This window comes from Manis pentadactyla, chromosome 9, assembly GCF_030020395.1.
Source record: "Manis pentadactyla isolate mManPen7 chromosome 9, mManPen7.hap1, whole genome shotgun sequence".
Classification (NCBI taxonomy): domain Eukaryota; kingdom Metazoa; phylum Chordata; class Mammalia; order Pholidota; family Manidae; genus Manis; species Manis pentadactyla.
In genome coordinates, this window is record NC_080027.1 from 15,888,929 (window position 1) to 15,902,620 (window position 13,692).

Below are 13,692 nucleotides of genomic sequence, written 5' to 3' on the forward strand. Positions count from 1 at the left end.
GGACCCTCTTTGATGGGCATTGGGTATTACAGATTGTCCCTTTTTTGTAAGTGACTCTGAGGATTACATCCATGCTCATTCATGTTTGTGGACACTTCTGATCATTGCCTCATGGCCTTAGCATAAATCTTAGAAGCAAAGACCATATATAATTTAAGGACAAATTATTTCCAAAAAGATTGTACTAATTTACACTCTTCCAAAAAATGTTCAAAAGCTATTTTTTCCCTTTTCCTCTATAGTCTCTTTCACCAAAGGTTCTAAGTCCCTTTGGTCTGCAGTTGGTAAAGGATGAAAGCAGAGGTGTTACTGGTGGAGTTTGTTCTCCTCGGTTCTTCAAAGACTTCAAAGGAAGAAACACATCTGCGAAGCAGAATGAAAGTTTCATTTGAATACACTCCAAGGAGAGGCTCTGGCCGAGTCAACATGGGCAAAGGCCAGGAGCTTTTAGGGGAGGGTGTATTTATCATGTCATGGCCCGGAGGCACTACTTTGATTGACAGGGTGAGATCATTTGACTGACAGCTCTAGTTAAACACCGATTCCTCTTGGTGCAAATGTCTTTTCCCAAAATGTACACAGAATAGCCCATGGGGGTGGGGGGAGCAAGACCGCGATTTTGTTTTAATGGGAGTATGAGGAGGTGTGGTTTGGGTGGCTCCTAGTTTTGTTCAATGGCACCACGCTGTTGTTGGGACCTGGTTGGGACCAGCTTGGCCTGGTCCCCAGAGGCAGGAAGTTATCTCCCTGCAAAGCCTTTTTTATCTTCACATGGGGTCCTCTACCTGGGCAGAGTTTGGGCCATTTTTTTTTCCTTGAACCGAATCTTCCCCTTCCCCATCTGTTCACGTCTGTCTTTCTACCTGACCCAGGGTTAGGTGGGTATTTTTGCTTTGAGGACCAGCATTTACCCTCATGGTGGTGACACAGGTTACACATACAGAGTTTCCAGAAGAGTTTGGCTCAGTAATAGATACTAGGTCCAGCCCTGGCTCATTTGGGGAGCAGAGCCTGACCTTTTAGGCTGATATAATGGCAGTCACCTACAGTGACAGCGACACCAGTCATGTCTCCCAACACCGACGCAGCAGTGTGCTGTCACGGGAGCACTCACGACTTCCTTCATTTATGCAGCATGTCGTTCCTGAGGGCCTGCTACCACGCCTGCCTCATGGTGCTGGCGCCCGAACACGGGAGGAGACTTCCCTCAGCTGCACAACGGGCTCAGCAGGATCTGCCTTGCAGGGGGTTGTGGGGAGCCAGTAAGAGAGCACATGTAATCAAGTGGACCTATTACTCTTACTTTTTATTGGCAGTTTCTGACCAGGAGAGGCATTCCTTCTGGCTCCATGAAGACTTACGTAGCAAATGAGTTTTACAAACTGTTCACTTGAGTGTCTATTAAGTCCAGTATTTACTGTTTGCTTTAAGACAGTCCCGATTCTGGTCTCACCCTTGCCTTGCCCTGAATCAGCTAGCATCTGGTCCTCTTCTGCTTCCCCTACAATCTAGTTATAACCCTATGCCATCCCAAAGGACAGGGCACACCTAGCCATGGGCTTACGGTGGGTTTGTACACAGATGGCAACTTCAGGGTTTGGGGCTATGTTTAGGGTGGGGTGGTAAGACTGAGGGGAATGTTCCCCCCCCTTTCCCTGGCTCCCTGAAGATTGAGCCCAGGACTCCTCTGGCCTCCTACTAACACCTCTGTTGTTTTCTCCACCTGGCACTCCCCTGGGGAGGTGTTACAATCTGTCTCTTTATCTTCTTCCATGTCCAGCAGAGGGCTCCTAATCCAGCCCTCTATCCCAGCAGCCTGATGCAGTGCGTAGCACGCAGTAGGTGCTCAGTAAATCTGTGTGAAATGAGAAGAAGCTGAAGGAAGGGAGGCATCACTTTGCTGAAGCTTGTCTCACTGGTGGAGCAGGCAGTGCGCACTGACAGGGGTGTGGTTTTCCATCTCCTTTATTCTTTCGTGCTCCTTCTTCCATCTGGGCTTCCTTCCTCCAGCCTTCTGACCCCTGCTGCCCCCATCTTGGGCCTCTGCCTGGGGTCTCCAGGAGGGAAGTTGCCTTCACTCCAAACTTCCCAAATCATGGCAGCTGAAACCAAATGGTTTCAGAGCTGTATCCTTGGAGGAAGCTCAGGATGGCATACTCTGGAAGGCTGAAGGCTTTGTGTGCCCTGGGTCCCCCCCTTATTTGAGAGTGTGTCCCCAAAAAAGTCTTGGAAGCTAAGGGAAGGGCCCTGCTGGCCTTTTGAGGGGTGGGGATGGCTCAGACATCCACATGGGCTGTCCCTTGGGAAGTGGGACTGGAAAGGACACTGTAGGTACGGGTGGCAGAGTTTGTGATAGGGGTCCTTTGCCTGCTCTGTTATGGGCATGCCAGCGTGGAACCATCCTAGTTTGAAGGGCCTCACCCAGAGCTCCCTGGGGCAGAAGGCCACTGCCAACTGGTCCTTTGAGATGGGAAAAACAGAATCTATTTTTATTATCCTTTAGCATCCCTCTGCAGGAGGAGGTAGGGATGTCTAGAATCTAGAACCTTCACTCTGTCTAGAATACACCTCCGCCACCTTTTTGGGATGCTTGTCTCCAGCTGCAGCCACGTGGTTCTGGAGGACACTGTCAGTCATGCCCACAGGACCGAGTAGAGCCAGTCATAGAACCCTATGTCCCTGGCCACAGGGATTGGTCCAGGATGGGACACATGACCTGAGGTGGGCCAATCAGAGCCCTCCCTGGTATGTGGACATTTTTCTGAGCCTTTTAACCAAGTCTTTCTCTAGTGCAGAAGCCTGAGGAAAGTAGCCGTCAGGTGAAGAGAATCAAAGATGAGAGAAGGTAAAGGGTGAACTGATGGCTTTTGACTTCTTGGTTCCAGTCACCGAGCTCTTTGGCCGTGTTCCGGAGGCTGCATCCTGGATCCCCAGTAGCCTCCCAGTAAGTCTCCCTTTTTGTTTAAGCCTCTTGGAGCTAGGCTCCTCTCTCTCATTGTCCGGACTAGATTCTAGAGTCCTGCCTGGTTCTGATGTACCTTCCCGACGCAGGGATGGGCATCCATTCATATTAGCACCGTTAAAAATGAGATCCTTTATTCTCTGCTGAGAATGAGCTTTGCAGAGCACCAAACAGCTCCAGTCAGTGCCCCGGGGCGGGGGTGCTCCGAGGGTGTATGTGTGTGTATTTGGGGTGGGTCTGGTTGCTTCCTGCAGCAGCCCCGTGTTCAGGCTGCAGGAGCCAGGCCAATCCTGTTGTTTGCCCGATCGTACACAGTGAAGTACAACCTCAGGAAGACGTCACCCAGGATCCAGAGCTCTGTGCCCGTTTCGAACACGCTTTCTGAAAAGGTGCTGTAGCAGATGTCCTTACTGTCCTGGAAGAGGTGGAAACACGCACCAGTCAGCCTGAGCTGCCCGCCTTCCGCATCCAGGACGTCTCAGCTCTACTTCCCTACTTTCATGTGAGCCAAGGGGCTCCTGCAGCAGCTGCAGGAGTGGGGTACCCCCCTAGAAGCCAGAATGACCTGTAGTTCCCTCGCGCTCTGCAGTGTCTTTCCTTCTGATCCATGTTTGGTTGTTCCCTGCAGAGAATACCTTTCCTTCGCCCCTTCACCCCCACCCATTCTTTAAGACTGAGTTAGCCTCCTTCAGGCAGTCTTCCTGGACTGATGGTTGTTGCCCTCGGCCACTCCAGGCTGGGTTGGGTGATTCTCCTGGGTGCTGCCTGTGGCTGTACCCCTCATCACAATGGATCCACCCCAGGCACCTCTTTGCACAGCTCTCTGGAGCACCATTTGCATGGAGCTCAGTATAGACCTGCCTAGACCCAAAGAGGCCTTCCTGTGCCTCCATGAGACTGGGGCTTAGAATTATTTAAATTCTCTCTTCCTCAAAGCCTTGTTTGAACCCACTCAGCCTCATCTGACCTCCCAGTGGGAACTGATATTTATTGAGACTCAATTATGTGCCAGGTCCTGGGAGGTCACTGTACACTCTCCATTCGTGCCAGCATCTAACCATCCCATGAGTGGGGGGCTGGTACCCCATTTCACAGAGGGGAAACTGGGGCTTAGCAAGAGGAAGTTGCTGCCTATGACTGGGGTGATCATAGAATTTATCATCCAAACCAGGATACTTTTAAGATGAGAAGGGAGCACTGTTAATAATTACAGTGGGACAACCCCCTGGGACTTTCCCCAGGTAACCCTACTTGTCACTGTTCCTTTGACCTATTTTAAGGCTACTATTGCTGACTTTCTGTGTCCTGGTAACCGGAGGTCCTTGAGGACAGAGGCCCTTAGTGCCTCCCTCTCCTTATGCCTAGCACTGTGCCAGTGAAGGCTGACTGCTCCATATATATGTGAGGATGATGGATATTCCAGACTGCCAAAGGGGTCCTGCTATCAAGAGGTTTGTTTTGCCGGAGGTCCTTGTGTAGCCAGGGGGCTTGGCAGCATCTGCAAAGGCAAGGCTTGGCCTCCAGGGGACCTCTTTCTACCTGTGGTAGCCCACTAGTTCCTGCAAGTCCCAGATTTGAGGACCAGCCCCCAAAGTTGGCCCCTCACCTCCAGGACGTAGGACCTGGCTGGCACTGGGTAGGCAATGCCGCCGATGGTGAAGACGATGTCAGGCAGGGTGTTGATGGTGTTGCAGTCAATGATGAACTATTGGAGTAAAGGGGAGAGAGAATTTTGGCCCAGCTGACCTTCTGTGTATGGGGAGCCCTGGAGTGACCCTGCCGTATAAGACTCTTTACCTCATTATTGAGGGATCTCTTAGCATTGATGATGTTCTGGATGTTGTTGACAGGGTCGATTTGGCCAATCAGCAATGAGGTCCCAGTATCCACAATGGCCTGGCAGCCACCATCACAAGCAACAACCTTTCCGTTGATGGAGATGCTGGGAGACAGGAACAAGCAGGTACCAGGATCACTCTGTAGCCGACCCTCATTTCTGCCCCCGCTCTGCTCTGCCTGTCTCCATAACAACCCTGCAGCTCATGCCTATCAGCTGTTAACTATCTTTGACTTCTTTCAGTTTTGGAATGTACTGAGTTCTTCACGTGCCTCAGGGCCTTTGCACATGCTGGTTGCCCTTCCTAGAACCACCTGCACCCCCATTGTCTCATGAATTTCTCCTCATCCTCCAGGTTCCAGCTTCATTGTCATTTTGTAAGGGAAGTTTTCCCCTCAGACTAGATCAGGCTTCTCTCTAGGTTACTCTGTATACCCTTCCTCACTGCCAGCATGCATCAGATTGGTAATTCGTTATCTGTGTGACTCGTTTTGTGTACATCTGCCCTATTAGATGGGGAGGTCTGTAAGATCAAGTAGTTTCCTCAGTGCCTCCCTCAAGGGCACAGCACACAGCAGATGCTCAACATATAGCTGTTGAGTGAATGAATCAATGCATAAACAAGTGGATGAAAGACCACCAGAGACCTGTATCTGGCATCTGGCAGTGAAAGTGGAGGTTTTCTTGGGCAGTAGGTGCTCAGAATCATGGGAAGGGAGTCACAGGCTGCTCTGGAAGAGGTCGCTTCTCCAGCAGTCCCCAGCTCAGATGCTGAGGTCCCTTGCCAGGCAATGCCTAAGCTAGCCCAGGGGGCAGGATGGGGACTATGGAAGCCTTCAAAGGACATTGTGAGCTTTTGTCTGATGGTGTCCCACAGAATCCCACCAATTATTGCCCCCTTGTTTTCAAGCCACCCTGAATTCCCAGCTTCCTGAAGATCTCTGTCACAGACAAAGCCCCACTGTGTGCCTGGGATGGGGGTGGGGAGAGGGGTCCCTTTGTATGATATGCTTTCAGGCCTCCAGAATGATGTGGGTGTCTGTGCATGTCTGTGTGTGTGCATCCTGAATGTGTGCATGTGCATGTGTGAAGCATCACTTGGGGTGGTCCTCAGAAGGCGAGGCTTACCTGTCCATGGATATCTGCCAGTAGGAGGGTTTGGACACTGGCACCCAGCTGAGGTTCCCTGAGAAGTAGGAGTTGTCCACCCCACCAAACATCACCATACTGCCCTCGTTCTTGCTGAGGCGGGAGAGGAAAAGGAGGAGCTTATTGTTAGGAGTGAATAATGGGTGGCTTTTTTCAAGCTTGTCATGCCCAGGCACTAAGGGCAGTGTGTAGTGTGGCTCATTATCCACATATCACACAGCCCTAGTGCTTGGGTGCTGTGATCTCCATTTTCCAGGTGGGGAAGCTGAGGCACAGAGGGATTGAGTATAAGCCCAAGGTCAATCACATGGCTCATGAGTGGAAAGGCTGAGGCTTGAACCTGGACAGTCTGGCTTCAGGGCTGGGCTGCTACCCTTCTGAAGATGGCCAGGTCCTCTCCAGTGATCCTAGTGTCTGGAGGTGCCATTGGCGGATGTCGTGCTGGAGGGGACTGGCCTCCACTTTGCCTAGCCTGTCATGTTTCAAAAAGCTGAGGCCCATGAGCAGTAGGGGCTGTGCATATAGGCTCATGGCCTGTGAACTGTGCAATCCCTGCAGCCCCCTCTCATCAAGGCCCTGTGCCTCTCCTATTCCTGTCTTGAAATTCCTAATAAATTTTGAACACACAACTCCATGTTTTCATTTTGCACTGGCTCCTGCAAACTATGTAGCTGGTTGTGGGCTTGGGGTAAAATGCTAGCGAGGGAATACATGCCCCTGCCCATCCCTTTCCTTCCTTCCATGTGGAGTCTATCAGCAAATCCTGTTGCCTTTTCCTCTGACATCCATCCTAACCCCCTCCTCTGTTCTCCACCTCCCTCCATCTCCCTGGACCAAGCTGCAGCCTCTCTCTCTTAAAGAGATGGCCTCAGCCTCCTCCCTGGCCTCCCTGCCTCCATTCCATGGCATTGTTCTTCAGCAGGCACCAGAGTGAACTTTGAGAGTATAGACTGGATTGTGTCTCTTTCCTGCCTAACACTCTGCCAGAGGCCTCCACTCCCACTTGGAACATAACCCCAGGGCAGCCTTGTCCTGCCTCTTCTCCACACTTCCTCCCCCTGCTTCCTCCCAGGGCTCCAGTCACACCAGCCCCCTTGCTGGTCCTGGGATGCTCCTCTGGGCCTTTGCACTTGCTCCTCTCTTGCCCTTCAAGCCTGGCTTTCTCCCTGCACAAGGGACTTGACTGGAAGAGGCCAGTGGCTGCCCATCTAAGGCCACGCCCATCTCTGTCTTTCTTATCACCTTCTTTTGTTGCCTTCACAGAACCGGTTACTATTGAAGTTATCATTTCCCTTTTTTTTGTTGTTGTTTACTTATTTCTTGTCTGCCTTATCTACCTCTTGTCTGTCTCCTTCATCTGCACAGAGCAGCAGCCAGCACCTGTTGGTGCTCGGTGAGCATCTGCTGCCTGAATCATCTCGTCTGACTGGGGACAGTATTCCTGAGGCCGACGGAGGTGGAACAGCTCGCTGCAGGTCAGGAGCCAGGATCTGAAAGCAAGTCCCTCCAGGCCCTCAGCCTCAGCCACACACTGCCTCCTACACGGATCTATGGGGTCAACCTCCACCTTTGGTGCGGTAGAGACAGTCTGTCAACAGGGTCCTCTTCTAGCCTGTACTTCTCTCTGTTCCTTTACCCTCCTCAGTTCCCGGACCCTCAACCAGTCCGGGGACTTCAGCTTTTCCTGCTACTGAGCCCAGTGACTGAGACCTGCTGATGGCTTGACCCTCCCACCCCACCAGCACCGCTGGGGACAGTCCTGTGGGCTGAGTTCATGTTGGCCACTATCAGCACCCAACTGGGCAACCTTATGCAAAGCTCCTCTCTGAGCCTTGGTTCCCCCTTCTGTTAAATGAGGGACCTGGACTACAGGAGTCAGCCTACTTTTCCCATAAAGGGCCAGATCGCCAGGTTCTGCAGGCTGTGTGAGCTCTATCATAGCTGCTTTGTGCTGCCACTGTGGAGCAAAAGCAGCCACAAACAAGATGTAAACAAATGAGTATAGTTGCATTCCAATAAAACTTTATTGACAAAACAGGTAGTAGGCCTGATGTGGCCCTTGGGCCATAGTTTGCTGGCCCCTGGACTAGACTATCTGTTGGGAAACTTCTGGGTCAGGGAGTCCATAATTTTTCACACAACTGGAAGCATCTAACAAATGACTTGGAGAATGGGCTGGTCCAGCCCAGACTTACTTGTTCAAGTAGAAGGCGAAGATGTTCTGAGCGATGAGGCTTTGTTTCCACAGGTTGTCGAAGACAGGGGTGACGCCTTTGAGGCCAAGGCTGGGGAAGCCCAGGCCCAGGATACCATCAAAGATTCCATGTTGCGTGAACGTGCCAGGCTTATTCAGGCTCAGACCGAATGCCTGAGCCACGTCAACAAGGTTCCCGATCTGTGGGAGAAGACAGTGTCCCCCATGAAGGTTTGGGGAGCGGGGCTGGGCTGGGCTGGAGGTGAGCAGAGAGTTACCAGTGGCACCACAGAGGAAAACGGGCCTGGCTATGCCCTGGGCTGGCCTCAGGTGGCCAGAACAGGAATGCGGGTTCTGGGTGTGTGGTGCTGGGGATCTTAAGCCACACCTGCTCCTCTGGCTAACATCATCTGAAGTTAGTCAAACAGGCCTCATCCCATTTCTGTTAAGTGGGAAACAGACTCTGAGCAGGACCAAATGGTTCCCATTCGAGGACAAATGAGTAGAGAGCAGGATAGACTTCTTTTTGCATCACTATGACTGGGTGACAGAAATGGACTTAATTCATTGCAGGTCACTGTGGATTCTGCACCGGGCCAGGGAGGCAGAAGCCCATTATAACACGTAACCATCAGGGGTCTTAGGAAAATTTTGCCTGGGAAACACTTGTTTGGATCTGGGTGTGTGTGTGTGTGTGTCTACTTAGGCACTTTGGGGGAGGCAGTCTCATAGTTTTAGTAGATTCTCAAAGGCTCCCAAAGGTAAAAACCCAATGATCAAGGTCTCCCTACATCTGTGGCCCTGCTTTCCCTGCCTGGGAGCCTGGAGCCCTCAGCTGCCCCCAGAGACCCCAGAGCAATTCTGTCTTCGGCCAGAAAACAACCCACACCTCTAAGAGTCCTGATTTGCTTCCCAGCTCTGCCACTTAGCAGGGGAATGGCCTTGGGCAAGGCACCTACTCTCCCTGCTCCCTGTCTGCACGGTGGAGATAATGATAGGGCGGGAGTGGGTGGGGGGTGGGGCTTTTGCAGGACTGAACAAGTTATTGCGATTAAAGCACTCTGCCCAGTGCCTGGCGCAGTGTGACAAAGAGAAGGGGGTGTTTTTGCCCCACCTCTCTCCCTGCTCCCAGCAAAATCAGGCTTGAGTTAACCACAAGGAAAGGAGCTGTGAATCTCTGCCCCCAAGTCCATCCAGTGCGGTGACCCACTCTCTGGCTTAACCGTTCGGGGAGTTTGTGTGTCACCAGGGCCACTGTCTCCCCAGGGACAGCCCTGCAGGGTGGGTGGACAGCAGCTGGGGGACTTGGGGTGGGCCCTGCCTCTGGTCCTGGGAGCAGAGTTTGCTCCCAGGGCCAGCCCTGCCCCAGGCTCAGGTTTCCATGTTACCTGAACAGTGTCATAGCCAAGAATTCCTGACATCTGACCGGAGCCGTAGACGAGGTTGATGGGTCGGCCGGAGTTCACGAAGGTGGAGGACTGCGTAGTGTTGAAGAGATTGTGTTCAGCTGCAGACACAAGGGGTGAGGGTCTGTCAGCCAGCCAAGGATGGGGGAGGGGACTGGTGGTCAGGGCCTGAGATGGGGTGGGGGGCACTTACCACAGGCCGGGGTGTAGCAGTAGATGGAGGGCACCCACAAGTCGGTGGAGCCCGTGTCAAAGACGACCTTGAACTCCTGAGGGGGCGTTCCAATGCTGATGGTGCCAATGTAGGCCATCTGTAGGGGCCAGGGAGGGGTAGTTAGAACAAGCCTGGCTGCCCTGGCCACCCCTGACTCCCGGTGTGCCTGCCTCCACCGGGGTGTCCCATGTCTCCTTAAATCTCTTTCCGATTGTCCCACCTCATAGCCTCTGCTCTGGCCAGTCCCTTCATTTGAAAAGTCTCCCCGGTACCTCTCTAAATCCTCCTTTTAAGGCCCAGTTTGAATGCTTTCTCCTCTAGGCAGCCCTCCTAGGTGACCCCAGGCCATTTCCTCTAAACTCAAAACACGCAGGTGGCCCTTTTGACATTTATCTACTCTTTGCCTGTCTCTCTGGCTGGGTTCTATGTTCTCAAAAATGAGACCAGACCCTTTGTTATCAATTACGGTAACCATAATGTTAGTTTTTATAGCCTGGCACACTGTAGGGGCTCCGTAACTCTTTCCTGGCGTCATTCTAGGGTGTCAGACTTGACTTGCAGTTGGTTTTGTTGTTTGGCTAGACATGGCTCAGCTTTCGACAGTAACTCAGCCATTTGCTTAGTTCTGAAAGAGGAAAGCCCCTCAAACCAAGCGCTGTGGTTCACTGGTGCCCAGTGATCTGTCGTTGGCACAGAAGTGGATGTTTGCCTGCCACCTGGCTGTTGCCAGACCCAGTCACCGCAGAGTTGATGGTGGAGCACTTTCTCCTTGGGGGAGGGGGCCCTTCCTCAGCCTTTCTGCCTGCAGGACTCCTGGCCCCAACATCCTGACCTCACCGCTGTATGAACCCCAGAGCTTGGCCAGAGCCCTGGGGGGTGCTCTGGAGAGTGCCCTTCCCCCATCCCCGACCACACTCACGTCCAGGTAGTTCCTCATGGGTTCAAAGGTTACTTTTGGGTTCGGATCTTCATTAAGAAACTTGTAGGACTGTCTGTAAGGATGCTTTTCCAGGTAACTTTTCAGCATGCCTTTCTCCCTGAGGTTTTCTCGTATGGACTTGACCTTTGCCAGAGGAATTCTTTAATGGAGCATTCAGAAAGGGAAACAAATAAGAGACAGGAGTCAGCTACCTTGTGTCAGAAGATATTGTATCTTCCAAGCAGTTTTATGAGTGTCAAATCATTATCAGGACAGACCACCCAATACAATGGTAAGAACATGGCAGTGGACTTCCGGGTTGAATACAAGTTCTGTTGTGTAATCTTGGGCTAGCCATGTGGCCTTTCTAAGCCTCAGTTTCCCCATTGGTAAAAAGGTAGAATGAGATTATCCCTGCCACATAGAATGTTCTAGGTCTTAAGTGAGATGACGGATGTAATACACCTGACATACAGGAACTCTCAGTAATGACAGTCATTACTATTTGCTATTGTGAGACTCATGGTATCTTTCTCAAAGTAAGCCCTGGGAGGGAGACAGAATAGGAATCATTATCCTCTTTTTACAGGGAGGAATCTGAAATGCAGGCAGTTTGTGACTTGGCTGTGGTCACACTGCTTCTTACAGGCAAATCTGAGCCTAGAAGTTGCTTCCTGATCTTTCTCCAGGGCTTAACTAGAAGAGAGGAGTGAGAGAGAAAGCCAGGAGATGGGGAATAAATTAGGGAGACTAAAGAGGGTAGAGGAACCAGAGAGTCAAAAGAGAAAAAAAAACCTGACAGAGTTCTGCATGCACAGAGACATCCACAGAGACAGAGAGATACAGAAGCAGAGACAAAGACACAGAGACACATAACACACAGAGACAGAAATGGAGAGAGAACAGAGAGGATTTAGAAGAAAATGCTGGAGAAATGCTGTTTCTTGACAGGACCAAGGCAACAGTTGCACAGGTTGTGTACTGAACAATTCCAAGGAGTGCCATTTTCACATAGCTCATGATGTGACTGGCACCCCTGGAGTCTTGAAACCCTGCAGGCCTAACCCAAGACCCCTGGGCCCCATAGTGCACACGACAAGCTGCTCATCAATAAATGGAGGCTTGAACTTTAAGATCTGCCAGGAAATGATCACAGTCTCTTCTCTACCGCTGGATGGGCAGGAGAATAAGAGGACAAGAAAGAGCTCAGAAAGACAGCGGATGCCCACCTGCATTCCTGTACTTACGTGACTAAGCACTCTGAGAGGGCCACCAGCCAGAGGACCCCCAGCCACTTCATGCTTCCTTCCTGGGTCCAAGTGCTCAGGAAAGAGTGAGTTCTGAGCATGCGGTGGCTGGGAAGAGTTGACTATATATGCCCTGACCTGCCCTGACCATCCCCTGGAGGGCCACTAATGGGCTAGATAAGGACTCCAAACCACCCTGATAAGATCTGTATCCCCATCAGAGTTTGTGAGTAGGGGACTTGGAAAACTCTTTGGAATATAGAAATTTTTGTGTTATCTCTTCCTCAGGGCTTGGCTGAAAAAAACCAAAGCCACAGAGGTCTCACAAAAAATGGTAGACTCTTGCTATCTTAGCACTGCTAAGAATGTGATAATAATAAGTGCCAGGTGCCATGCTTGTCTTTTGGGATCTTGTGAGGTCTTTCCAGCAGCCCCACAAGGTGTGCGTTGCTACCCCCCCTTAGAGAGGAGATTGCTAGGAAGAAGAGAGGTCAAATGGCAGAGTGAAGACATTGAGGGCTCCCCGCAGCCCACTGACACGAGTAGCTGTAGGGAGTTGGATGGTACAGATCGGGGCACTTATGCTGAAACGGCTCCAAAGATCTAGACTAGAGCAGCTTTGCAATCGCAGGATTTTCACATTGAAAGAAACGTGATGCATGCGCCCAAAAGATATTTTAGTCAACCAACATTTGTTGAGGACCCACTGAGGTTGGGGTCTGGGCTAGATGTTGGAAAGTCAAAGTCAGTTAAGATACGAGGGGTCCTTGCCTGAAGGAAGTCTAGGGCAAGGGCTTACAAATTCAAGACCCAGGAGGCGAGAGAAATGAATGGAAGATGTGGACCAGCATCACGGGCAGGGGGCAGCATATGTCCCACCAAAGGGGAGCAGCCTCTACTCAGCACTGACCAGCAGTTGCCATGCTGGAAAGTGGGCTGGTCATGCCAGACCTGTCCATGTTTTCAAGAGAAGTCTGAAGTCCTTTATGTGAAATCCCTTGATTCTTAAACATTAGCAACCAACTCTTTTTCAAAAAGCATAGTGTGAACCAAAACTCAAGCAGCTGTGGGCTGGATTCAGCTTTCAGGCTGTGCAGATTTTTATTTCTGGCTTAGAGGTGTGTGTAGAGAAGGGACGGCGGGGATGTCCAAGTCACGTTGGTTGAGCAGATAAGAAACTGGATGCCTCCTGCCATGTGAACTTCCCTTCCATTTATGAAGAAAGACCACCGGGGTCAGTTAAACCAACAAACTTAACAGTAACTTAAAACATAACAGTAAGAGTAACTTCCACTTGCTGATATAATTCCGCAGGGGGATCCATGCCTTGAAACATTTTGCAGGCCACACCTGACATACAAGGGAATAATGAATTTTTAAGCTTCTTATCGATCAAAGAAGACAAAAACGACCATCCAGAGCTTCTCCTCAGCCTGAGATGAGCAGGGCTACCCATGAAACTGGTACTTTTCCAGCCGAAGCAAAGAGTATGGGATTTCGTGGCTCCTCCCAGGACTCCCAGGGCCTTGCTGCTCTTGTGTGGGGATGAGATGCACAGGCCTGTCCCTTGGGGAGAACAGTGGGAGGCTGGCCTGGTCCCCAGGTTTGGGTGGTAGGTGGAGGGGGGCCGCTGTGTCCCACCCCTCATTTTTGCCCATTGTTAAAATTTATTTTTGGTGGTTCACCCCTGTGGAGGAGCTTTGACAACATCTAGCAAAATACACACACATATGCCTTTTTACTCAGCCATTTTACTTTTAGGAT

General features: G+C 51.2%; 1 protein-coding gene across 1 annotated transcript; it reads right to left on the bottom strand.

Annotated features, from left to right (window-relative positions):
• Positions 1-2,950: 2,950 nt before the first annotated feature.
• Positions 2,951-13,409, bottom strand: LOC118931893 (pepsin F-like). Its single transcript, XM_036924834.2, has 9 exons — positions 11,929-13,409; positions 10,682-10,841; positions 9,742-9,859; positions 9,531-9,649; positions 8,144-8,343; positions 5,928-6,041; positions 4,760-4,904; positions 4,569-4,667; positions 2,951-3,377 (listed from the first exon to the last, which is right to left on the bottom strand). Exons 1-9 carry the CDS (start codon positions 12,027-12,029, stop codon positions 3,228-3,230), a joined length of 1,206 nt encoding a protein of 401 aa, XP_036780729.2. The 5' UTR covers positions 12,030-13,409; the 3' UTR covers positions 2,951-3,227.
• Positions 13,410-13,692: the final 283 nt, after the last annotated feature.